The sequence below is a fragment of the Mus musculus genome, chromosome 5 (assembly GCF_000001635.26).
Source record: "Mus musculus strain C57BL/6J chromosome 5, GRCm38.p6 C57BL/6J".
NCBI lineage: Eukaryota > Metazoa > Chordata > Mammalia > Rodentia > Muridae > Mus > Mus musculus.
In genome coordinates, this window is record NC_000071.6 from 73,120,967 (window position 1) to 73,147,342 (window position 26,376).

The following is a 26,376-nucleotide window of genomic DNA, read 5'->3' on the forward strand; positions in this document are numbered from 1 at the left end:
TGTTTGTTAATAATGTGAATCTAGTTTATGGGACTAAATACAAGGCTGAGAGATGACTGTTACTGGTAAACCTTTAATTCACAGCTGTTATTTGTACCCATTAAAAAAGAATCCTTCCTAATTTAGTGGTAAGCTAAAAGGAAAGGCAGGTTTCAATACTGTGGCAACCACTGTCATTCATTTCCCAATATCTTAACTTTTTAAAAAAAAAAAAAAACAATCTTAGCTGGGCAGTGATGGTACACGCCTTTAATCCCAGCACTCGGGAGGCAGAGGCAGGTGGATGGATCTCTATAAGTTTGAGATTATCCTGGTCTACAGAGTGAGTTCCAGGACAGCCAGGGCTACACAGAGGAAACCCTGTCTCAAACAAACAAACAAGCAAAAACCCAACCAAACCAAACCAAACCAAACCAAAACCAAACCAACCAACCAACCAAACAAACAAACAAGCAATTTCCCGGCCACCCCACCTCTCCTACGTGTGTTTCCAAAGCAGTGCATGAGCATGCCAGGCAATTCATAGAAATGCACAGGCCACCAGACCATGAAAGAAAGTGGAAGCCAGAGCGGTTTTCTTTCTCAACATGAAGATAAGCCTGTTCACTAGTTATGTCGAGAGAAATTTGAATAAAACACAATTAACTTTCATATCTGGCCAAGACCAAAGGAGGATAGATTTGCCCTATTGTCTACAATAACTGGAAAATAATCAAAATCTATAAAAGGATTCACAAGGCTATCTATACCCATCAACATAACAAACTGACCACTCGGGAGTGGGGAGCACAGGGGGTGGGGCCAGCAGGGGCTCACGCCATTGCAAGAGCTTTCAGGGAGGAAAGGGAGGCAGGCCTTCGTATGGCGCATGGTACTAAGACATAGGTCTGTACTTACAGCGGCTACGGGGATAAGGATCTCCACGAATAAACCAGCAAGTGCGTGCTTTATGTCCTTATCTTTTACTTCTAAGAAATACTGAGCGCATTCCTTGAAGGGAAAGGAGGGATGTTTAGACTGACAAGAGGTTGAAGAATTCATAATAATCACATTTTCAAGAACACTTGCTTATTTTAATCACAAAGCTAAGGGCAAGATGGCCTGAAGTGAGGACAAAGTTACTCTATAGCAAGGATAGTCATCACATGTGAAAAAAAAAATCAGTAATAATGGCCTTAACAGGAACGAGAACAGATAGTTTGGGGCTCACTGTAACTGCCAGCCCTGAGGGTGGGAGGACTGTCACCTGCATGAACTGAAAGGATGCTTCGAAATCTTCCACGGGATACATCTTCACTCGGAAGAACTTCATCCCCATGATCAAGCTGATGACGCTCTGGACCACGTGTGGGCTCTGCTCCTTCTGCCGCAGCTCTTTCAGCTCAGTCACGAACTTCTTCCTCACAGCCTGGAACCTGTAATGTACGCGGAGGCATCACGGACTTGAGTCAGCCCCACCCCCACCCCCCTCCCCGCTTAAATTAACCCAAGTGATCTTTAAGGTGAGATCAAAGGATCTTTATCCGGAAGGACACATACTCTGCCCTAATCATAACGAGCAGAGAAACTCACTCAGGAGGATGGAACTATGCTAATGTGCTCTGGGTTTATTTCAAAGCCAGTGCCTCTGAAAGAAGAAATCATACAGGATATTTTCTTATGTCACTGTTGTTTATTACGGACAATACAACAGCACTAAATCATGTCCTCACAAATTATCATCATATGAATAAGGTTATCTCCAAAATTTAAAGCCCTTTTCTAAGTTTCCTCTGACAGTTACATAGGGGAATAGATCAGGGACTACAAATTAATTCAAAGAGACCAATCAATTGGAGGGTATTGATTATAACTGAAAATTAGTGTCCCGTGTACAGAAACACAGAAGAAAGGCTCTGTTCTCCCTGTGTCACTAGGATCATTAGATCAGGTGTGCAAAGTGTGAGCACAGTCCTGAGTTCACACCCACAACCTGTGTGACTAGCATTTCCTTGGTTATATTGAAAACAGGTATCTAAAGTCAAGCCCTCTGGTACGTGGATAGAATCAGAGGCTGGGACAGGAGCTTTGACGAGAGTCTGAGGCCAATCTAGGCTGGGCAGCAAGTTCTAAGTCAACCTAGGCTACAAAGGTGAGACCCTGTCTCAAAAACAAAACTAAACAAAAACCAACAGCCGAAAAATCCACAGGAACGATTGATTGGCGATTGAATGTAAATCACTACAATAAAAGAAATTGTTCTAGACCAGACTCAGCCTTGGTCGACAGGTCTCCCTCCCCGGGCCTCTTCCCCCTCAGTGGGAACACCTTGGGTGTGAGTCTCCTGTAGTGTGAACCGCTTCACACTTCTCCATGCTCCGCATGTGCATGAGTGGAGACCCTGCAGTTTAGCTCCACAGTGCTGTATTTCTTTCTCTCACAACTCATTTGAGGCTGCTACCCTACCATAAATTCTCCAGCCATTTAGGCTCTATCATCCCTGACACATAGAGTCACCTTGGCCGGTAACTTAGCATTTTCCTGCATCTAGCTTGCTACTGTATTATTTAGAATTTCTGGCTGATGTCTCTAAGACTGAGACACGTTTTTATTTTTATAAACCCCAGGAATTATGATTTAAAGGCAAATCAATCATTCCTTATGCCTATGATTTTGTGTCCCTTCACCTGAGTTGAGGAGTCACTGTGGGCTAAGTGGAACAGGACATTAAGGTTCTATTCTGGGGGGCGCTTGACCACTTAAAATAATTTAAACTATGTTCTAAGTCTTATGGCATGAGCCTATACAAAGGTTCTCTAGTAAAAATAAAAACTAAAATGTACTAAATAATATGTACTATGGAGTACTACAAACTGCTTTACACTGATGACAATTAAGCTTGCCTTCTTAAGAATTTACAGTGGTTGCTATGTGGTGATGCAGGACCAAAGGCTCTTAAAAACCCATCAATTAAACACATAAATGGATACTATTCTCCCAACACATTCCCCAGGAGTAACAAAAGCAAACTCAGACACTTCCAATTTGGAAGCACAGACCCTAAAGTCCTAACTGTCCACAGGAGACAGTTCAGCACTGCCCCGTGAATATACCTTCTAAAGCAGGCATCTGCACTGGAGTGACCCAGCGTCCTTTATCCTTCCTTCCTTGGTATCTTTCCTAGCTACTGAAAACTATTTTGTATTAAAACAAGATGACTAGAATTTACTTCAGTGCAGCCTAAGAAATAAAAGCACTCAACTAGAAAGCAATAAAGTTAATTAGCTTTGCTCAAAGCTCTAAATGAACAGTTTGAAAGAAAGAAAGAAAGAAAGAAAGAAAGAAAGAAAGAGAGAGGGAGGGAGGGAGGGAGGGAGGGAGGGAGGGAGGGAGGGAGGGAGGGAGGGAGGGAGAGAGAGAGAGAGAGAGAGAGAAAGAAAGAAAGAAAGAAAGAAAGAAAGAAAGAAAGAAAGAAAGAAAGAAAGAAAGAAAGAAAGAAAACATTTTTCATAGAATTCCTAAGCTGGGATTGAAGTAATGTTGGGACTCTTCTGGACAACTTCTGACTTGATTCAGATGTATACCAAGGCCAGATATGAATAAATGCAGGCTGCATAGTTCAGGAACGGGCGTTGTACGGGAGACTACAGTAAGCAAGGCTGCCACCGAGCCTCATCAGTGCAGCTACATCAGGAACAAATCCCCCCAGAGCACAGACAACCGTTTCCGCTGCTTACTTTGACTGGGCAAGCACGCCAATCACCTCTGCATATAAATCCGCAATGATATGCACGTTCCCCGTGTTGGTCCCTGAATATCTGAAACAACAGAACGGACGTGGTCTTTTAGTAGGTGCTTTCTCTCCATATGACTGAAATTCCTTATCAGAAAGCTGGGTGTGGTGGCTCACACCTGTTACCCTAGACCCTGGGAGGCTGAGGCAGGGGAATGGCAAGCAGTGTAAGACTAACACAAACAACAATAATATAGTTGAGGACCAGGCCATCCTGAACTAGAGAGTGAAAACCTATCTCCAAAGTAAAGTAAAAAACCAACCAACCAAACAAACAAAGAAAATAAGAACAAAACAAAACCAGAAAGAAGAAGAAAAAGAAGGAACTCAACAATAAAATTCCATATCAGAGTTTTACAACATCTTGGCTGAACAGGTACTTGTAGGAGAAGAACCCCACGAATTTGCTTCTGTATACTTTTTAACTGGCCATGAAATTTAACTTCCTTGTTCTTATGAATCCAATCCACAGTACTATGAATTACTTATTTTACAGAATTCTTCCCATACTCAGGAAAGACTAAAAACAATTGGGAGATGATTGCTTTGAATGCATTATAGGATTCGGACTTGGGAGCCAGGCATGGTAATGCAAGCTTACTATTCCAGCCTTGGGGGGTCCAAAGCAAAAGGACCAAGAGTTCAAACCCAGGCTAGTCTACACAGCAACCTTAAGAAGAGCAAACAGAGGAGGGCTGAGAGAGCTTGTCATCTTTACTTAAATAACCTGAATCTGGACTGTGGGAAAGCAACGGCCTGAAGCGAGTTACACTTACCCTTCCTTGTGTTTAAAGTGCTTAAAAGCTAGGTTTAGAACCTCATGGACTAAGGGGTCGGGCACAGGATGAACAGGAATCTAGAATTGAAAGAAAAACAACACCATGTCAGAAGGCTTAAGTAGCACAGTAGACATTCATGAATAGTCTTATCATTTCAATGCTGTCAATCATCTGTTCCTGAGGCAATAAACATTTTAGAAGTAATTTAAGGAAAATGAACTCGATACGACTTTACACCTGTTTTGGGGGGCGGGGGTGGGGGGCAATGACGTCCGCCAAGAGCAATTTGGAAAGGTGATGGTAGTGACGAGGTTTCCTATGCCTCGCTGGTGGGGCTGGTGGCACTTTCCACGCTGCACATACGCAAGTAAAGGCATGGCGGCACACTACCCACTCATTGCACTGGGAGGTGCTGATTATTTTTAAGCTCAAGGTAGATGAGAGACAGATATAAAACGATGTACAGCTCTCTCTTCTGAGCTGTCTACAGTCAGGGTGTGAGCTTCACTCTTTGGAGGACTTCACCCCGACTAGGTGTGAAAGCTTCCCCAACCAGGAAGAAGACACATTATGATGGGAGACGGGATGTCGGTGGGGCTGTATAAATAGGTCTTATTAAATAGCTGTTAGCTGACACTAATGTTCTCCTGTGTACATTTACCCTCCCATGCTGTACCGCCTCTAGAAATCCGAAATCCATCTCTTTCACGCTACAAGTCAATTACTCTTGCTAAGAACAATACACAGACTTTTGTGGGGGGCCCTTTTTTCCACCTCCTCTTCTTTCTTATAAAGGCCTCCACGTGCAGACACAGAAGCCCCTTTGCCCTGTCCCTCTGTCTTTTGTCAATTTAGTTTGTAGGTCTTCTATTACTAAGACTACAACAGAATAAGATGCTTCCTCCGCTTTGGAAAAAGATCTATTTACGTTCTTTTCAGTGATGTGTATGACGTGGGTGAGTGCATGTGACTGTAGATGCCCATGGAAGTCAGCAGGGTAGGGTCCCCAGGAGCAGGAGTTCCAGGCCATTGTGAGTGGCCCAGCCTCAGGTGCTGGGAATCCAGAGTGGGTCCTGTCCAAGAGCAGTAGGAACACTTAACCCCTGAGCTATCGCCATAGTAACAATTCCATGCCTAAAACAACAGTTACAGTGGCTGATCTCAGTAGCTAATTATGAGTGCAAAGGTAAGGACTAGATGATAACAAACAATATTATTATGATAAAAGAACCTTCAAAATTAAGAGAAATGCTGTTATTGAAATACATACACAACTTTTTTTTTAAATAAAAAAAATTATTATAAAAATTAGCAGGAGAGTCAGGAAGGAGGGCAGCAAAGGACAGGACTTCAAATCCATGTAATTAGGTTTAAATTATAGTTGGCAAACACAGCGGTGGGCTGACACGTAAACAGACATTTAAAACCAACAGACAGCCACACAGACATCAATGCTAACTGTCTTTCTAAGGAAAATCAGACTTATCCCATTCCAGGGACCCGAGGTCCAACGAAAAGAGAAACAAAACTACAGAAGCTTCCACTTTCTGTAAAATCTTTGGCAGTACCTATGTATTAGAATCGTATTACTAAGGTGAACTTGGATGAAGACGGCCACATAGCTGCAGAGATGCTCACCTTCCATCTTCTCTGTATTCTAGGACCTCTCACAATCACCAGGCCACTGGCAGCTGTGGTGGAAATCTTTACAGTTGGCTGGGAGGTGTGGAGGGAGAGGCTGGGCTCTCGGATAAGTGTCCAGGGACGCTCTCCATACCCTCCTCCTGTGTGTGTGTGTGTGTGTGTGTGTGTGTGTGTGTGTGTGTGTGTGTGTGTGTGCTGACAGTCTACAGAGCCAATTTTAAGTCTCTGCTGTGCACAGTTGCTGAGGCTGGAATGAAGAGGGGGCTGTTATGATGGTGGGACAGTGCCAAGCGACACTATTCAAGTTTCTCTTCTTGCTGTGTAAACTTGAGTTTCCGCTTCTTCTATAGGACACATGTTGTTTAAAACCCATACTCTCCAGCCACAAGAGAATGCAAACCTTGGGGCACTACAAATGCAGGTACACTCTTGTCCACTCGCCCTTTCCACCTTTCTCTAAGGACAGTGAGGCCAACCCCACCACCACCACCTTCTGGAAACACAGTGCAGATGAAGGAACTGTGTAGGATGGAAACGCTGGAAGCCACGTCAAGAGGGAGGGTGGTAAGAGGCTAAACCTCACAGAGGCAGATGGCATGGCTCTTCTCTCCCCCCAGATGGATTCTATTCTACTGAGTCACCACTGTATAGCAGAGCCCCCAAGAGAACAATGGAACTGTGGGAATCACTGCTCTGCCATGTAAGTCTTGGCCCGTCGGGCCACTAACCCCATTTTCTGACTCGAGCAGATATCTGCTGCGAGGTGACGCAGCAAACCTGACTACAAAACAACATGTGCTTGGATGACAGGCCCGACTCACAATGGCCACAGCGGAGGCCAGGCCCAGATGTCTGTGACCTCAAAATAATGTGACTCTACATTTTGAGGGAATTGACTGCGGAGGGGGGAGGGAACCTCTTGTGGTAAACTCTGCTCTGGTTTTCTCCTCAGAGATGTGTGGTATGAAATGCAAGGCACCCTAAATCTATGACTTCTCCCAGATACTCCATGTTTGTGCTAGACACTCCCAGAATTCTCAGCAGGGACAGCGCCTGGCCACTCAGAGTTCTCCGTCACCCTACCGTAGACTGCCACCATCAGCACTTCAAACATGCCCTCTGCAGCAGTGTCTCGCATGATTGTCCTATTTACTCCCATTACCACGGGCTTTATACATGAACTTGTGGGGTTGGCGTTTCTCTAGGATATTCTATGTCCCCAGTTTCTAAAATACAAAAACTATTTAAACCAATGAAACAACTGTGGACAGAACACCTGGTCTGCTCTTACTTAAAGCCAGGAGAGAAAGAAAGACCGCATTGAATTTTACGACAGGAGACTGCACCTCTAGGATTTTAGTTCCAGAGCTGAACATGGTCACAGGAGTCTCTCTCTCTACTCATTTCAAGAGTGGAAACAAGGTGGAAGAGTGGCCGGAATCTGGAGCGGGGTCTACTGGCTCAAACAGAAAACAGCTCTACCTGTGTGGGTAACAGTGTCACCTTTGGTTGGGATCAAGTTCTCACATCTGATGGCTGCTGGGGTGTCAGTAACCATTTTGGTTCTGCTTGAACATTCCAGAAGGGTGGGCGCGGTGGGTACCACACAACACCCACTGTTTAGTCCAGTGGCCAGCTCATGAAATTTTATCTTCTGTTCAGGTCTTACCACAAAACCACTTTGAGATATGAGTACTCACGAGGCTCGCTCCTGACAAAGGTGACCATGTTCGTTTCCTCACGGTGACATACGGGGTGGAGCACAGCAGAGAGAGTGCAAACCCACCCTGCCTTTCCCAGCATGACAAGCCACGTGCCACGGGCCTTACTCAGGGCTACCCACTGGCATCTCATGTGCTGCTGTGCATCTCAAGGTGCCCACAGCAGGGTTTCTCACCTGGCTCCTTGCCTTGGGGAACACCTAAAACTCAGTGTAAGACCCAAAGTATCCTAGATGCTAGCGTGGCAGTGAGACGCAACTCTGCCTGACATCCACAAACCGAGGTGACAACACCACAGCCTACTCCATTTTTTACCATACCCGTTCTTTTTTCTGTGTGTGTTCTCGGAGCTTGGATGTGAAGACTGGGGTATAGCTACCTTGTCTTTAATTATCATTATTATTATTGTGTAGTGTGTGTGCTTGGTGTATGTGTGTGTGTTGGGGCTGTATCTGCTCATGTGGGATAGCTTCCTTGGTCCCTTCTCTAACACCCTTGTTGAGACGGGTCCCCCAATCAACTTGGATGCGTCAATTCTACTAGATGGACAGGTTGCTGAGCTCCACGGCTTCTCCCATCTCATCCCACTGCGTGGCACTGGGTTACAGGCGCTTGTCCCCATGCTTAGGTTTGTGATGGGTCCTGGGAATCTGAACTCGGGTCCTCATGGCTACACAGCAAGCACTTGGCCCACTGAGCCATCTTACCCAGCCTCTCTATCTGCTTTTCTTTAATATATTTTTAAAATCTTGAGTCAGTTGTGTTCCATTGGTGAATTAATGCCATATGATTTCATTTTTAAATTAAGTCAAATTTTGTACTAACTTGTTACGAGGAAAACTAATTTGAAGAGAGACTGGCCAATTTTCACTTAATTTCATATGGTAAAAAATAGTAACTTCTTATTAAAAGGAGAACTTGCAAATTTAAAGACAAAAGAACTACCGCATAGCTGTCACCAAGGCACTACAGCTGAGGGCTTTTCTTCATCCGTAACATGAAGACAGCAGAGAGGGCTGCCTGGGAATCTCCCGTTAACCAAGCACTACTGAGTTCAGTTTTCGGGATGCAACAAAGGAAGACTATGCCTACCCTTTTACACAGAGGACAAAAGGCTAGTGGAAAGCAGGGCAGCCCGAGTTCTTCAGCAAACAAGACAGACAGCTGGGACATAAGTGTGTGCCTTGGCTACCACCCAACAGTGACAATGATCAGCTGGCTCAGAGATTACAGAATCCTCCATGCATGGGGAAGTAGTAGCGAGCACATAAGCACTACCCAGGGAAACAGGGACTAAGTCACATGAGTAGTTAACCCTCTTTGACAGTGAGCTCAATGTATGGATGCTCTAGGGCCCCATGTACATCCACCAGCCACAGCAGGACAGAATTACAGCCTAATGAGGACCTACTATGTATGCATGACAGAAGCAAAGGTCCTAGAAAATTCAAGACATTGTTAAGTCTATTACTCTGGAGATCTATGAAGCTCTATGTCATTTTGACATAAGAAAATTGGGTTAGTCTGTCACTGTATTTTTGAAACCTCAATTGACTTTTTAAAAAAAAATCTCATTTTCTAATTTAAGAAACAAAAACGACTTTGCCCTTTTTGTAGAGAAGAGTCCCCACAAAGAGTTTTGGAAGAAGCTTATATGTGTCCTAAGTGACTCGCTGCAGTTTGATTGGGTACATCTGAACTCTGGAATGAGGTGACAGTAAAGGCTGAGGGAAGGGAGTGGCCAGCCGGGAGGAACAATGTGGCAGCAGAACCCAGATCCTTCTCAGAGGTGGTGCCTCGGCTCACACCCGAGTGCCCCGAGCTAAAAGGCTTATATGGCTTGGTACGGATGTTGTCCTGTGTTCAGAGGGCTGTGTGAATGATAGAGGCTAAGGCAGGAGGCTTGCAATTCTGAGAAAAGGGAGGAGATGGGAGATGGCAGGATACTGTCAGGGGACAATACTCCACCCCAACACACACACACACACACACACACACACACACACACACACACACACACAGAGGTGGCTATGGGTTGAAGCTCTGAAGCCAGTCCAAGTACAGGTGACTTGTGGGCTGGAAAGCCAAACAACAACAACAGACAGACAGACAGACAGACAGACAGACAGAGACCAACTAGAGAGTTGCACGAGATGCAGAGGAGAAGAACACAGAGATCAGTGTCCGGTGGGGAGGCTCCGAGTCCTCAGACTGGAAGAAGGACACCCAGTATTACTTCAGTGAGAGAGGAGTGCATGGCCATTGCTCAGGGTCCTGCCAAGGGTGCACCAGGGAGGGTTGGATCCGTGCCCACACATCACAGGACCACAGAAGGCAGCACACAAGTGTCAGTATACAAGAGACACTGCAATCAGCCACAGGGGACCGTCAAGGTCACCAGTGGCCAGGGCGTTTTCTCCCCACAGCTCTCCTGCTCTGGGAACTTTAGTTTTGGCATCTTGGCATTCTGGTCACACTCAAAAAAAAAAAATCAGAGAAACCTGATCTGCCCTGTTAGCACAAGTCACAGGGGAAATCGGATCCCCAGATCTACAAAAAAAAAAAAAAAAAAACAAAAAAAAAAAAAAAAAAAACAAACAAACAAACAAAAAAAACCCAAAAACAAAAAAACAAAAAACAAAAACAAAAACAAAAAAAAACAGAAAAAAAACAAAAAACAAAAAACAAAAACCCACCACCACCAACAAAATGTATATACTAAGGTGCCTTTGACCTTTAGGTAACTCATTTATCTCTTTTACATATTTGTTATGCTTTTCATTTGAAAATAACTGTCAGTTCACATACACTGTAAAAATAAACACTATTGTCCAAGAATATATTATATTAACTAAAATCAAACTAGACTGCAAATTACTTCTAGATACGGCATTTGCTATTCTTTCACATCCCGTTCTAAGTAACAAAAATGAAACTCCTATCTGAATGCATCATAAGGAAAACCTATGGGTTTTCTTTTATAATTTTCTAGTCTTCTTCTCTAACCACAGGCCATAGCTAGAAATACACTGATGATCCTTTGATAATGCAAATGTCTAAAAGCCTACAAACTTAAAAAACCTCCTTCAAATTCATACAAGTATGTGTATGCGTGCACACCTTCATTAATTTTCAACAAATGACATTTCCGGTGCTATTTACGTCTTTACTTCCACATCATGGAAACAGAGAGAGAGAGAGAGAGAGAGAGAGAGAGAGAGAGAGAGAGAGAGAGAGAGAGAGAGAGAGAGAGAGAGAGAGAGAGAAAAGAAAGGATTAAGTAGCCAAATGGCAGGCAAACAGCACAGAGTCCCCAGGTAACAGAGTTCCACTCAGCTCGTTCCTCCTAACACGACTCTGCATCTCGGATGGCAGGTGAAGGCAAAAAGATTTACTTTCACATAACCAGGGACAGACAAGTTCAGAGCAGGCAAGTCCCAGGAAGTGGAAAGACGCGTGATTAAATTAAATGACCTGGTCACCTTGTGGGCCAGAATCTCAGGTAACGTCCTCAGGGCCATACCTGAACCAGGAAGGCTTGGGAGACAGTGTCCCAGGATGCAGGCTTGGAGATACAGGGGCACTTACCTGCTTTAGAACTTCTACCAAAACTAAACAGAAAATGAAGTCTACGGCTAAATCCCGCCGCTCCAGGAGGTAATCTCTCTCGCGGTGCTGCTCATCTCTGAAAGGAGAACCCAAAACGAGAACTGTGTTGAGACTCCCGAGTTCCAAAATGACTGCTGTAGAGTGGTTGGTTTGTGTGGTTTACTGTGTTCCTCCTTAGCACAAGCAAGCGTGAGTGTGAGAGTGAGCGGAGATGAGGGAGGGAGGACTAGAAGTGGGGGTATTTAGCACCAACTGCAACAGGGACTTTGCTTCAGTATCCCACTGCATGCATGGCATGTTCTGTTGATTTTAGACATTGGCTATTTATACATACAACATACACTTCACTGTTCTGTCTACTAGAAATAAGCCCTTTGCAGAAAAATTGGCAAGAGAAAGAAAAGTACTTCCAGTTTCCTCTAGAAAGCCTAGCATGGCTTTATAATCCATTGGTAGCTTAAAAAAAAAACAACACCAAAAAAAAAAAAAAAAAAAAAAAAAAAAAACTAGACAAAACTAAACAAAAGGACTAACTTTTCTAGATTAAAAACACAACATGGGATAACTTTTTTAATGGGATTATTAAAGTTTAAGCATGAACACCTTCACTCTTACTTACACACATGGGCATAAACTCTATCTACCTTGTCTCTAAATAAAGTAGATAGTGACACAGTCTCGGCTTGATAACACCATCACCCCATCGACCACAAGTGCCCCACGTCCAGGAAAGACAGTTAGATAAGCCACTTACCCCTTAGACTTTGTGCTCGACCTAGGCCTGTACCCGTAGGATTCATCGTCGGTTCCGTTCTGGCGTCGGTACCAGTCAAACAGGGTTCGGAGTAAGGAGGGGAGACAGTGCTCGGCTACGGAGCTCATAGAGCTTACCAACTGAAAGGCAAGATGGCCGGGTGTGATACGCGTAACAGCGGCAGACAGCAACCTCCCGCTCCACGAGCCACCCCATGGAAATGCAGAGAGGAGAACGTCCTCGATAAAAATCGTGTCTGAGGGCCAGAGGATGAGCCAACGCTTTAGCCATGTAATGAAATAAAATCAGCTGGGGCTTTAGTCGCAACTAGACATCATCCCAAATCCATTCACTTTAGTTAGTAGCTTGTGATCTTCAGGCACACACATGCCACTTGTGTGTGTAAACATCAAGTCTGTCTACTACACCCCTGATTACACTCATGGCTATCTCTAAAGAACAGTGAGCTACGTGGGTGGACCTCTGTTTGTTTGTTTTCATAAGCATCTTCGCGTCATCCCCACTCCCGCCCTGTCATCTTGCCGATGCTTCTATGAACAAGACCCCAGAATGTTAACAAGTTTCTGACAGGTGAGAGTCCCTGGAGTCAAAGACTACATCGTGTGAGGACGGAGGGAAAGGCTCCATCCTGCCATGTTCCTCTGTGAAACAGGAGAACTGCAGTTACTCTACTATCCACAAGATGGAGCCATGTCGAAAACAAACTTCTAGTGACACAGGGATGGCATAATGAAGTGAAGGGTGGCAAACTCTTAAGATGGGGTGTGTCCTTGATGCTGTCTGAATCCACTGGTTTGCATCCGCAATGCCCCTGATGGCTTGTGTGTCTGGCTGGTGCTGGTATTGGAGATTTCGAGAAGTGGAGCTCCTGGCAGGAAGCTGGGGGACAAGTCCCTTGAAGGGAATGTTGGGAGTCTAGGTCCTTCCTGTTTCTCTCTTTACTTATTAGCCATAGCAAACTACTACCAGCAGGTACTGCGCATCCACAGGCGGGTCGCAGTGGGGTCAAGTGACCATGAACTATAACCTCTTGCACCATGAACCAACAAACCTTTCTTCCCCCCGAGTTAATTATCTCAGGTACTTTGTCACAGCAACAGAAAGCTAACACCAAACTCAAGATAAATAGCAATATGATTCCTTTGTTGAATAAACCCGACTTTCCTACACTAGCTATAATGAGTAGCCCCATGGTCATCTATCATCAAGGATTCCAAGAAAATGTCCTCTCTCCCAGGCCATGTCTCTATCTGATACAGCCCACTGCCTCTAAGATTAAAACAGCATAGAGTCAATGCTCCATGGAACTTCGTTGATTTACCTAAAACTCGCAGGCTACAGAATTGTCAAGGGCTTTGTTCAGTTCTGTGACCACGGGAAGTATCTTTTAATGAAGATAAACTGGTAACTCCAGAAATCAAATTCATTCTGTGCTGTCTCGTGCTCTTTATAAACTTCAAAATTAAGTTTATCCAGGAAAAGAAAATATTAATTCCACGGTTTTTGCTTCATTATTCAGGCCTTGTAGGCATCTTCGTGATTTCTAATGTCTTTGGCCACAATTTATTATTGATTACTCTAATTGGACATGCTTTGTCACATTGGAAATTCAAAACAAGATCCTAATTGAATTGCTCAATGTGTTTATAAATTACACTTTAGGAAAATGAACAGTGTGTCTCAAACATAACTTCACTTAGGATCTAGGAAAGAAGAATAAAACATTGTCCGCTCTGATAAACACGTAATAAATCAATTCATACAACACAATGCGTTTTTCTGTGAGCAAACCATCTAGCACCCACTTGCAGTTTTAAATGACCGCTTACATTTAAAAGAAAAAAAAAAAAAAGAAAAAAAGAAAATTTCCTGAGACCAGCATTGAGTCAGAGTTCGTCCCTGATTGTACGCTCACGGATGAAGCCAGATGCTACGGGTCTCATTACTTCTGTAGTGGAGATCCCCTAGAAGACCTGAGTAACCCACTGCTACCTTCCTGCCTGTGGTTTCTTGGTAGAGCAGTGTCTACCCACTGGGCGCGTGCAGAATGCTGGATCCTAGACAGTGGGTTGTAAACGCTGGTGGCTCTATTGAAGAACTCTCTCGTGGTGATGAAGATTTAGGGAAACTAGTCAGATCCAGCAGCTCGGGCTCTGATGAGCCAGGACTCTTCCGCAGTCTGCTTTATCTGACCAGCGGATCTAATGTAAGCACTCTCTTCCCTTTCCTAGACACAGTATTCTGGAAGGCAGCCACACTCACCATTATAAAGAGACAGTATTTTTAATAAACAGGCCCATAAATACTAGTGACTGTTATTTTAAATAATCATTATGTAATAGAATGGTTACGATACAAGGCTGTGTGACCCACATTTAATCTCTGCAAAGGGAAAAAAATTAATAAAAGAACAGGCTTTAGATGTTGAAATTCTATATGCAGGTTTGCAAGAACTCCTACAGGTGAAAATGTGCTAAAAGTTAAAAGTAATGTTAAATTGTAAAACTTCTAGATTCCGGGGCTAGGAACGGTGGTGCACATCTGTAACCCCAGCATTTGGGAAGTAGGGACAGCTGGATGGCTGACAGGTCAAGGTCTACCTGGCCTGCACAGTGAGACCCTGTCTCAGATGAATCAATGACTCACTGACTGACTGACTGACTGACTGAATGAATGAATGAATGAATGAGTGAATGAATAGTAGAAACAACTAGTACATAGGATGAGATAAAAGGATTTAATTAACTCCTGGGAAAACTTTCCAAAGCATATTAAAGACATTAGCAATGAAAAGCAAATAAATAAATAAATAAATAGATAAATAAATAGATAAATAAATAAACAAATAATAACAAGGGGGGGGTAGAACGTCTTAAGTGCTGACTAGGCAAAAAATAAGTGTGCTCATTGCTCCATGAGGAAGAATATATCATATAGGAATATAAAGGATCATTACACAAGGCAGAGGACTTTCTCAAAGGTGGACACGTGTGAACTAGATTATTAGGACAGACATAGTTCTTCAAAGAAAGACTGTTCCCCCAAATTACAGTACCTGGTCAAACTGCAGATCTTCACCCCTCTGAAGAGATCTGGATAACAGCTTTTCCTGTAATAATAATCATGAAAATACAGCTTAGATACAAAACATCAGAGGACCGCCATGCGAGCAGCAGTTTAGACTTACAGCTCATTTTGCTTTTGTTCCGTTTTTTTTCTAGGTTGCTTTAAAGACAGGTAAGCTTCCACCTCGCTCTCACCACAACACAGGATTCAAACTACTCCCATGCCAGGGACTTCCCAGCCACTCTCTAAATAGAATGGCTTTATTAACGACGACGATTCTTAGACTGAGAAATTAAAGTTCAACAAAGGACCTGTTTAAATTCAAGTTCAGAATAGTGTCACGATGCTTTTATTAATCTGTTCGTTTGTTTAACCAGTGCTGACTAGGATGGGGATACAGCCGAGTGTGGTAGGACAACTACGTATGAGGCCCTGGGTGAGAGAGAGAGAGAGAGAGAGAGAGAGAGAGAGAGAGAGAGAGAGAGAGAGAGAGAGAGACAGAGAGACAGAGAGACAGAGAGACAGAGAGACAGAGAGAAATGAAGAGGCAAGGAAGTGTAGGTTGGCCAGGAAGGAAACGAAAGATCATTTTCCAGGTGGGACAGCTCATGCCTGTAATCTCCACTGGGAATGCTGAAGCTGGAGAGAGTGTGGGGCCAACATGGACTACATATACATATACTATACGTATATACTACACATATATACATATATTTATATATGTATATGTTCATGTACACATACATGTATATATAGTCATATACATGCACATGTATATGTGTGTATTTATACAGATAGATGTGTGTATATGTATATGTGTGTGTATATGTGTGCATATGTACATATTTATGTGTATGTGTGTATATATGCATATATGTGTGTGTGTGCACAGACAGAAGACTCTGCCTCCAGGCTAGTGTGGGTTCCGGGGAACGCAGGTGTTTATGAATAGCATCCTCATAGAGTGAGGTGGCCTGGCCTATGAGGCCAGGAAGCTTGATCTGGAAGCCGGCCGGAGGACTCGGGATCTCTGGGCTTCGCTTTTCTCATTTGAAAACCAAACAAATACACATAATATTAAGTGCTGTTTTCAGAAATAAGCTACCTTAAGATGGGGTGAGGGGATTTTCTAGCTCTCTTTATGCACTGAAATTGTTTAGAGGAGATGGGAGAGGGGTGGGCTGCCTGGGAACCACTGCTCTAGAACTCGAGTTCCCCACCCCACCCCACCCCACCCCCACCGCATCATTCCTTAGGTGTGCGCTCGCTGCTAAGTCACTTCTCAGTGCACAACTCCCCGTTCAAGGACGAGTGATGGAGGAACAGGTGTTTTGTACATAAACTCGTTTTGAAAAGCAGATTTATGTTGTTTTAATCATGTGTCTGTGCGTGTGAGCACAGGGGCCCACAGAGGCCAGAGTGAACATCCCAGATGACTCAGCCTTCTGTAACTCCCTCCAGGGAATGTCCCTGGCCTCTGGGAGCATGTGCACTCACACACACACATGCCTACACACAGACATATGCCAATGACATGAAAATAATAACTCTTAGGGTGTGGGAGATTTGTTAGACTGTCTGTATCTTGACGACCGTACACACTGTTGAACACATTAACAAACTGTCTCCGATAATATATCGATCAGTGTCACACTGAAGAATTAAAGAACTCCCCCTTGCTGTCATCTGACCACCAGCGAACCCAGATTTGAATTCTCTTCCTTCAACTCCCTGTGTCTTCCATCATCCCCGTCTTCTGCCTGTTGTATGAGTGAATCTGTGCCCGCCCGAAGGCTCGTGACTCTACATTTGTCCCTGTGTGTCTGTGTTCTGTTGTATCTGTGTGTGACCGTGAGTGTTCTTCACAAAGGGCTCCACTCTGTCCTTATTGAACGGATCAGAAAGCATCACATGAGGAAGGGATGAGGGAGACTCTGCAGAAGTCTTTAACAGAGTTTTACAACGGATTGAGTTCCTGATTCCAACTGACCCCAATTGTCCGACATAACAGACAGCGTTACAAACACCCCTGTTTATCAAGCGATAGCCGAACGTCATGTTCATTGTTTATAGTGGATATTCATTTTTAAGACTGACTTATGCCTATTTGCTGTTTCCAGCAAATGATTATCAGGACACACATGGGTCAGGGACACAGAGGAGTACAAAATTTAAGATTATAGCTAGGCACTAGCTTAGGGTGTAAAAGCTGACTACACGGGAAATCCAAGACCAGCAAGGGTGGCTGTTACATTGTTCTCCTCAAAGCAGGTTAAACAAACAGGCTGAGTACACAACAGCACAACAGTCTTAAGTCTCACGTGACCTCAAAGGGTTGTTAACGCTGGCTGTGAGGTCCGGCAAAGGTTCCAGCCTCTTAGAACGTGAGAGATAGTTTTACAACATTGCGTAGCAGCAGTGAGAAGCAAGAAATTACAAAAGGATAAGTAAACTAAGATGAATGAAGTCTACAGCTTATTCTGTTGTTTAAGGACAACAACAAAACACCGCCAACCAATTAGAAGAATGTAATAACAATACATGGAATTGCTAAGCAATAGAAAGGGACGTCTTAATGTTGAGTTTATTTGAACTGGATCATTTAGATAGGAGTTTTCTACCCAAGGGAAAAATTCTGAATTCCAGTAATGTTTATTTTATATATTTAGACCCATGTCATCAGTATATAAGAGGCTAATCTCATACATAAAAGGGCTTTATCTGGGGGCTAGGGACATAGCTCAATGGTTGGGGATACAGCTCTATGGTGTGGAGTGTGTACTTCCCACATACACAGACCTGGAGGCCCAGTACCACCAAAAGAGAACCTTATGTGCCAACTCTGTGAATACCACCCCATCCCCACCCCTGGGGATCCCGGAGGCAAAGGGGAGGGAATCACTTTCCTCCGTGGTGTAGTTGCTAGTAAGGTGCTTTCTCCCTTTTATTCTGTCTTGCTTTGTTCGCACTGTATGCAATGTTCATGTTTTAGCCCTGGGGTTTTAAGAGCCACATGCGGCGATGCACTGGGGAGCATTGGGGGTTTACATCAAACAAAACAAGGAGTCCCTGTCTTCAATAAGCTTAAGAGCACAGGCAGGCTGCGGATGTAGCTCAATGGTAGAGTGCATGCCCTGCACTCATGAGGTCCTGGTTCCTTCCCTGGTAAAGACACACACACACACACACACACACACACACACACACACACACACACACACACAGAGAGAGAGAGAGAGAGAGAGAGAGCACATTAATTAAAGAATCATATCAGGATATAATTATGTACAACCTCGGGAAGGCATTGAGAACCAAAACTTAGCACTCTTTGAGGTTACACTATGAAGTCGTATCAGGATTTAGCTGTGAATGCTAATGTGAGTGCTAACCTGACCTTGGCATCGAGAGAATTCCAAGGCAGCTGACAGAGCACCATTTCTGGGTATGCTGGAAAGGACGTTTCCGAGAGAGACTATTGTTTCAATCAGCGGGCTGAGGAGGGAAAATTCACCCTTACCCAAGTGGAGAGACACCATTCAATCGGCTGAGGGTGGGCTGCACTTAGAAATACACTTAGTTCTGAAGACTCTCTAGAAGTTCTGAGTGTTCCTCCCTCATCGGTGAGTGATTCTTGTCAAAATAAAAACCACAAGTCTCACAGTTATAAAATATCCTCCCTTTACATGTGGCAGATAGGATCTGAGACCCACGAGAGCATCAAATTTTAAGTGTATTATTTCTTCCTGTGTATTTATGAAGACCCGCGCCTAGGTTTCATTCATACGCACAACTGGAGAGACACGAAAGACGCATGGCTTCGTGGTTACTGGGTTAAGATCAAGTGTAAGTTCAGGTGGCGAGTATCAATCAGATGGATGGTTGACAGACGTGCAACATGACAGGCTGGCACCAAGTGTGGTGTGCACGATTGTGAGCCTAGCACTCTGGCAGGGAGACAGGAGGCTCTGCGGTTCAAGGCACTCTCAGCTCCATAATGGACTCACACCAGTCTGGGCTCCACGAGGCACTGTTTTGGGGGGAAAAAAATTCTACTTTCCTCTTTTAGAATATCTCTACTCTTTCATGATTTTCAAAAAATTATTTGTTTTTATTTTATGTGTATGAATATTTTGACGCCATGCATGTCTGTGTGCCCGCATAAGTCTGAAGAGGACATCAGATCCTTTGGAACTGGAGTTCCAAACGGTTGTGGGCCACGCTGGAAACTGAAATGCTCTTAGCCACTGAGCTGTCTCCCAACCCCCAATATTTCCTTAATATAAAAATCAACAATTCTAAGGCTCATGGCCCTTTACAGTCTAGCTTGCTTCTAAACCACTAAGATAATACCAAAAATAACTTTCAAAGAGATTCAAAAGCTATAAAGGGAAAGAGCGAGAAGGCAAAGCGAGTCAGGAGCAAGCGGATAGCATCTCATTGAACAATGATTTCTTCCTGGGTCGGCAAGAGGGAAACCAGATGTGCGTTCCTGCGCTGGGTCACCATCCATCCATCCATCCATCCATCCATCCAGAGACTCTCAGGGTGACTAGCACCCTGAGAGAAAAACAAACATGAACCAACTGGAAAAGGGTCCCCACCCTCAGGTACCCACAAACCAAGAGAGTGGCAGGAGTCTGCATGAGAGACGGATAAGGACGGGAGGGTGAGATGGAATTGAGATCTCAGACAGAGGTGACTGGGGAGGAGAATGTCATTTGAGCAAAGGCACAGAGAAGTTCGCCCATCAGAAAGTGAAGAAAAGGTAACCCGGTTGATGTTCCGGAAAGGCTCAGGACTTGGAGAACTGGGGTCCTCAGAAAGGATGGACGGCTAGAGTGAAGAAAAACCGTAGAGGGTGCACTTCAGTGGTGAAGACAAGCAGGTGCAGTTCAGAGCTGGCCCACCATGCACAACACCGGGGATTCAACGGTCAAGTCCACAGAAATCAGGTGATGTATGCTTGAGTTCCTGCACTTCAGAAGCGGAGGCAGGAGCATCAGGAGTTCAAGGTCATTGCTGTCTACATGTGGAGTTCAAAGCCAGCCTGGAATGCTGGAGACCTTGTCTCGGTGTGGGCTGGGGTAAGGGCTGGTTGAACAACTGTTTTTGAAGAAGCATCCGAGGGAGCTATAGACACTCCTTCCATTCCCTCCACCCACCTACTCGGGAGGTGGGGAATGCTTCACTGCAGGGACAGAGGTGGCACCTGTGGGAAAACAACTGAAAACGAGATCTCGTCCTGAACTTATGTTCAGCAAAACCCCCACAACGCTAGCTTTGGTGGTTGGCGGTGGTGGCACACGCCTTTAATCCCAGCACTTGGGAGGCAGAGGCAGGCGGATTTTTGAGTTCGAGGCCAGCCTGGTCTACAAAGTGAGTTCCAGGACAGCCAGGGATATACAGAGAAACCCTGTCTTGGAAAGACAAAAAGAAAAGACAAAAAAAAACCCCAAAAACCAAAAAACCACCACCACCACAACAACGGCCCTCATAGGCTCATATATCTGAATGCTTAGTAACAGGGACTGATACTATTTGAGACAGATTAGGAGGTGTGGCCTTGTTGGAGTAGGTGTTCCCTTATTGAAGGGAGGTGTGTCACTATGGGTGTGGGCTTTGAGGGTTCAAAAGCCTATGCCAGACCCAGTCTCTCTCCCTCCCCCCACACTTCTCTTTCTGCTTGCAGATTAGGATGTAGCTCTTAACTTCTCCAGCACCACGCCTAGCAAGCCTGCTCCTCACCATGATGATAATGGACCAAGCCTCTGAAAGTATAAGCCAGCCCCAATTAAGGCTTTCCTTTATAAGAGTTGACATGGTCTTCATGTGTCTCTCCACAGCAACAGAGCAGTGACTGAGACACTATCTGAAGCCCAAGTTGTCCCACATTCAGAATTCTGCAGGTCTTCTCACGAGACTCTAAATGGCCTCCAGAGGTGACCTGCCTTACTCCAGGGGTCCCATGGGAAGAGCAAGGCCCATGTACACAGTGCCTATAGTAAGCAGTTTAGCGCCCCATTCTTAACAAGAGCTTGCTAAACTAAACCCGTCAGGGCTGGAGAGATGGTTTAGCAGCTATGAGCACTGGCTGCTTTTGCAGAGGACCCAGGTTTTGGAGTTCCCCGTGCCTACACGGTGGCTTGCAACCATCCATAACACCAGTTCGAGGATCTAACACCCTTTTCTGGCCTCCACAGATTCTAATCACATGCACACATGCAGGCAAACTACTCGTGTACATAAAAATTGAATAAGTAAATATTTTTTAAAATTATTTTGGAAAACATGCCAGAACAACTAACATAAAGAAGCAACATAAAGATACAGTGCAACAAACTGATCATAAAATGCACATGTGTTTAATATTCTCAACAACAGGGGAAGTCAGAGCACTTGCGTTTGAAATGAGGAGCCTGAAACAACATCAGCTGGTGACTAGCCAGTATCTTTCCTTCCATCTTCTTTCTAGTCACTGACAATGGACACAATGCATAAGTGAGCTTGGAAAGGCCTGGGTCATTAGCCAAGATCGATCCATCTTCTCTTAGCAAAAATGATTGGGTTGCCTAGCACGCAGGCTGCGATTTCAATCACTGCCCGCCCTTCCCGAATCTTTCTCCACAAGCGAAAATCAAATTAGAGGGAGAAAATCAAGCCCGGCTCCTTTGTGATGACCTCTGTAGCCCTCTTTCATTTTCGCGTCTGGCCAGGGAATGAAAAGCCTGGTTCTATCATTTCACTGGCAGGTTAGGCTCCTTGCAGCATCTCTGCAGTTCCACTACCCTGACGGACATGAGCCAGGTCAGCACCTGCCACGTGCCAAGCCCTGGATGTTGTCTGCTTAAACAAAGGCTTCGAGGCTCTCCTTTAAGAACCCAGCCATGTCGGTAGCTGCTTGCTCCCTCCCTCAAAGGGTAGAGAATCAACTTGCAAAGGATGAAATCACAAGGAAAGCACCTGAAGTTATCTATGTCTACACACTGTTATGAAATTAAAGCCTATGTGTCCTTATTATCTTGATGCTATGTCCAATCTATCTAGACCCAGACAGACAGAAAACCGAAGCAGCCTGGATATTAACCTGGATAAGGAGGAATTGCTTTGGTATACGGGAAGGTCACGGATAAAAAAATCTAAAAGCTATGATGAAAATTGGGGGACTCTCTTGGTGTGTCAGGGAGGATAAGCAGCAATGCCTCTTCTTGCAAAGCATGCTGAGGGATAGCAACATCCATGCTGCAATGGGACTGTCTTAGTCAGGGTTTCTATTCCTGCACAAACATCATGACCAAGAAGCAAGTTAGGGAGGAAAGGGTTTATTCGACTTACACTTCCATACTGCTGTTCATCACCAAGGAAGTCAGGACTGGAACTCAAACAGGACAGAAAGCAGGAGCTGATGCAGAGGCCATGGAGGGATGTTCATTACTGGCTTGCTTCTCCTGGCTTGCTCAGCCTGCTCTCTTATAGAACCCAAGACTACCAGCCCAGGGATGGCTCCACCCACAAGGGGCCCTTTCCCCCTTGATCACTAGTTGAGAAAATGCCTTACAGTTGGGATCTCATGGAGGCATTTCCTCAACTGAAGCTCCTTTCTCTGTGATAACTCCAGCTGTGTCAAGTTGACACAAAACTAGCCAGTACAGGGGCTTTTAAGGATTTATTTATCTTTATCTTACATGTATGAGGTTTGGCCCGGGTGTATGGCTGTGCACTCCATGTGTGGACCTAGTGCCGCCAGAGGCCAGAGAGGGCGTCAGACTCTCTAGAACTGGAGTTGTAGATGGTTGTGAGCTGCCATGTGGATGCTGGAACCAGATGAGGTCCTCTGCAAGAGCAGCCAGTGCTCCTACCTGTCGCGCTATCCCGCCAGCCGCTCAAAATGGACTTTACGCCACTGTTAAGTCTAATTTTGTAATCTCTTTTTTGTTTGCTTGTTTTTTTTGTCTTTTTGAGACAGGGTTTCTCTGTGTAGTCCTGGCTGTCCTGGAACTCACTCTGTAGACCAGGCTGGCCTCGAACTCAGAAATCCACCTGCCTCTGCCTCCCAAGTGCTGGGATTAAAGGCGTGTGCTACCACCGCCTGGCATTGTAATCTCATTTTAAGATTGTGAAGCAGATGCCCCCCCCCCCAAATTATCTGTTAGATGAAAGAGTAAAAGAGCATTGAATGATTCTAAAGAGCATTGAATGATTCTAAAGGAATTACCTGAAGCTCTGCCTTGAACATTAGTACAGCGGCACTGCACCTTCTTAGACACGACAGTGCCTCTTAGGGTTAAATTCAATCAAAGTGCACATTTCTGTGAAATATGTAAACCTCATTCCACCCTGCAGGGTGACAACAGGTTCCCGGCATCATGTAACCCACCCTCGAGAAGACACATAGCCAACCATGATATAAGGTAGTCATATATACATGTACATGTTCATGCATATTCATATATATCTCTGCACATGCATATCAATACATATTGACACATGTTATGGGGAGATTACTATATGGCCCTTGCAGGCACATGGTATAGTAAAACACTTAATTTAGTGCAGAGAGCTACTATGTTGGAGAAAACAATGGGGAAGTTCAAAAGGGTTAGCAGACCTGTCTTAAAAAAAAAAAAAAGACAATTAAAAAAAAAATGAGAGTTTGGGGCACTTTGAGTGGAAAGGAAGACATACAAAGGCTGCAGCAAAGACACCTGAGGGGAGCAGGGAGACCTCGCACCAATCACAGCTCTGTGAGGCCCCTGGGATGACTGGAAAGGAAGCCGAACTTATCAATTCTCAGAGAGGCCACCAGCGGCGCCTCTCTGAGAGGGTGACACATAGGTGTTGTAGACTGGGAAAAGCCAAGTGAGGGGAAGGAAACAATGGCGGGACAAGCCACTTCCTGAGGTTACACGCTTAGGTGGCCGCCCGCCCTCCAGAATGACACCAGGTTTTACCAACTGAAAGGGGTCACGGAGCTGGCTTAGAAGTGTGGTCACGCTAGGCAACCCTCTCAAGACATCAAGAATTTCAGAATTAAAATTCTTCCGAGAATGTGGAATATTTGAGACTCGATAGGACCATGATTTATGAAACTATTACCAAGAGTTCTATGAAACAGGTAGTGTTTTTAAATGTGTGGTGCAAGGAGAACTCTGCAGCCAGGCGACAGGACCCGGGTATTTGATACTCTATAAATCTCTCTTTGAAATGCTGCATAAGATTCTTTTTCCCCTTTCTCACTATGTGCTGTTGTAGATGGCTCTTGTAGCTAGCTATTCGCTGTATCATTAAAAGAGCACTGAAAAAGAGAAACTAACATTTCGTAGATTCAGCATATTTATAATTAAAACTTATAGTTCCTAATGATGTCCATAAGGCTTTATAATCCTTATGTCTTAAAACAAAACTCTAAGTCAGGCCTGGTGGCACACGCCTTTGGTCCCAGCACTTGGGAGGCAAAAGCAGGTGGATCTCTGAATTTGAGGATGGCCTGGCCTATGTAGTGAGCTCTTGGACAGCTGAAGCTACATAGTGATACCCTGCCTCAAAAAAATATACCTAAAACCAAAACCAGAAAAAAAATTATATGATGCACATGCTATCAAAATATGTATGTGTTTGTATGCTGGTATAAGAAAAGCATTGGGACTGGAGAGATGGCTCAGCGGTTAAGAGCACTGACTGCTCTTCCAGAGGTCCTGAGTTCAAATCCCAGCAACCACATGGTGGCTCACAGCCATCTGTAATGAGATCTGACATCCTCTTCTGGAGTGTCTGAAGACAGCTACAGTGTAGTTACATATAATAAATGAATAAATAAATTTAAAAAAAAAAAAAAGAAAAGCATTGATTTTTTTAAAAAAGATTTATTTATTTATTTATTTATTTATTTAATGTATGAGTACACTGTTACTGTCTTCAAACACACCAGAAGAGGGCATCTGATCACATTACAGATGGTCATGAGCCACTATGTGGTTGCTGGGAATTGAACTCAGGACCTCTGGAAGAGCAGTCAGTGCTCTTAACCGCTGAGCCATCTCACCAGCCTGCATTAATTTGATATGTAAAGAGTAATTCTGGAATTGTTGGAGCTGAATAGAGTGACGTGCATAGTTTTGGAACACACGCCTGGGCTGGTTTTTGGAACCCCAGACCACATTGCCTCACTGATACTTTTACAGAGTAGCCTCCTCTACTTAATGACTAGGAAGGATCTCAGCTTAGCAATCAGGTTCGTGTCTAAGAGCATTCAGAGCAAGTGCGAGGATGCCTTCTTCCACTTTCCTAGGGTGTCGGCTTCCCTCTCTGTGTGGGAAAACAGCCGACTGGAGGAGCCTACAGGTCCCGAGGCCAACCTCATGCCTCAGTCCACCACTCATTGGCTTTTGGTTTCAGATGAGCAATGGTTACTCCAAGTTCCACTTACCCCTAATCCAGTTGGGTAGGAGTACATGAGTTACTGTAGCCACAGGCTCCATCTTCATCACAGTGGTCTCCCAGCCCCTACAGCATCCCTGTGACACCGGGCATGCTCACTCCCTTCAAACCCAAAGGGCCACCTAAAATACCATCTGTACCCCCAGTGCCACCTGAACAAACTAACAGACCAGGCTGTCCTATCAACAAATCCAACAGCCTGGTCTGTTTAACTCATACTGTCTGCATATTGGGGATGGTATTTCTATTCAGGCCTTCGTTTCTTTTGATATCACGTGTTCTCTCAGCTTTGAGATCAGTAATGCCCACTTTTACACTTACTGTTGTCTCTTAGGAGAACTCCCAAAGAATTCCCAGCCACCCATCAAACAACTCCCCACGGGCAGATTGCCAGTAAGTCTAGTTTAATACGCCTAGATGGAAGAAAATGATCCAATTCTCCTAACTGCCTGGGGGGGGAGGGGGGGCTTCTGAGTGTGTTACCTGCCTATTCCCTAAAACACCAAACACCGGCAACCGTTAGCTCTAACTCCAGAACTGCTCCTATTAAACACATGTCAAATGCTATAGGTGCTT

At 44.6% G+C, this 26,376-nt stretch overlaps 1 protein-coding gene across 20 annotated transcripts in view; it reads right to left on the minus strand.

Moving 5' to 3' along the window:
* Fryl (FRY like transcription coactivator) overlaps positions 1-26,376 on the minus strand; it is a 236,509-nt gene that overhangs the window by 100,776 nt on the left and 109,357 nt on the right. For all 20 annotated transcript variants that reach the window (XR_001784749.2, XM_006504150.4, XM_030254825.1 and 17 more), the window contains 7 exons: positions 15,356-15,409; positions 12,280-12,419; positions 11,505-11,601; positions 4,549-4,628; positions 3,717-3,797; positions 1,247-1,415; positions 898-990 (listed from right to left, as the gene is read on the minus strand). Coding sequence is in view for 19 of the 20 variants with exons in the window: in XM_006504150.4 (XP_006504213.1) it covers positions 898-990; positions 1,247-1,415; positions 3,717-3,797; positions 4,549-4,628; positions 11,505-11,601; positions 12,280-12,419; positions 15,356-15,409 (714 nt within the window). In the remaining variant the exon portion in view is untranslated. The remainder of the gene's footprint in view (positions 1-897; positions 991-1,246; positions 1,416-3,716; positions 3,798-4,548; positions 4,629-11,504; positions 11,602-12,279; positions 12,420-15,355; positions 15,410-26,376) is intronic.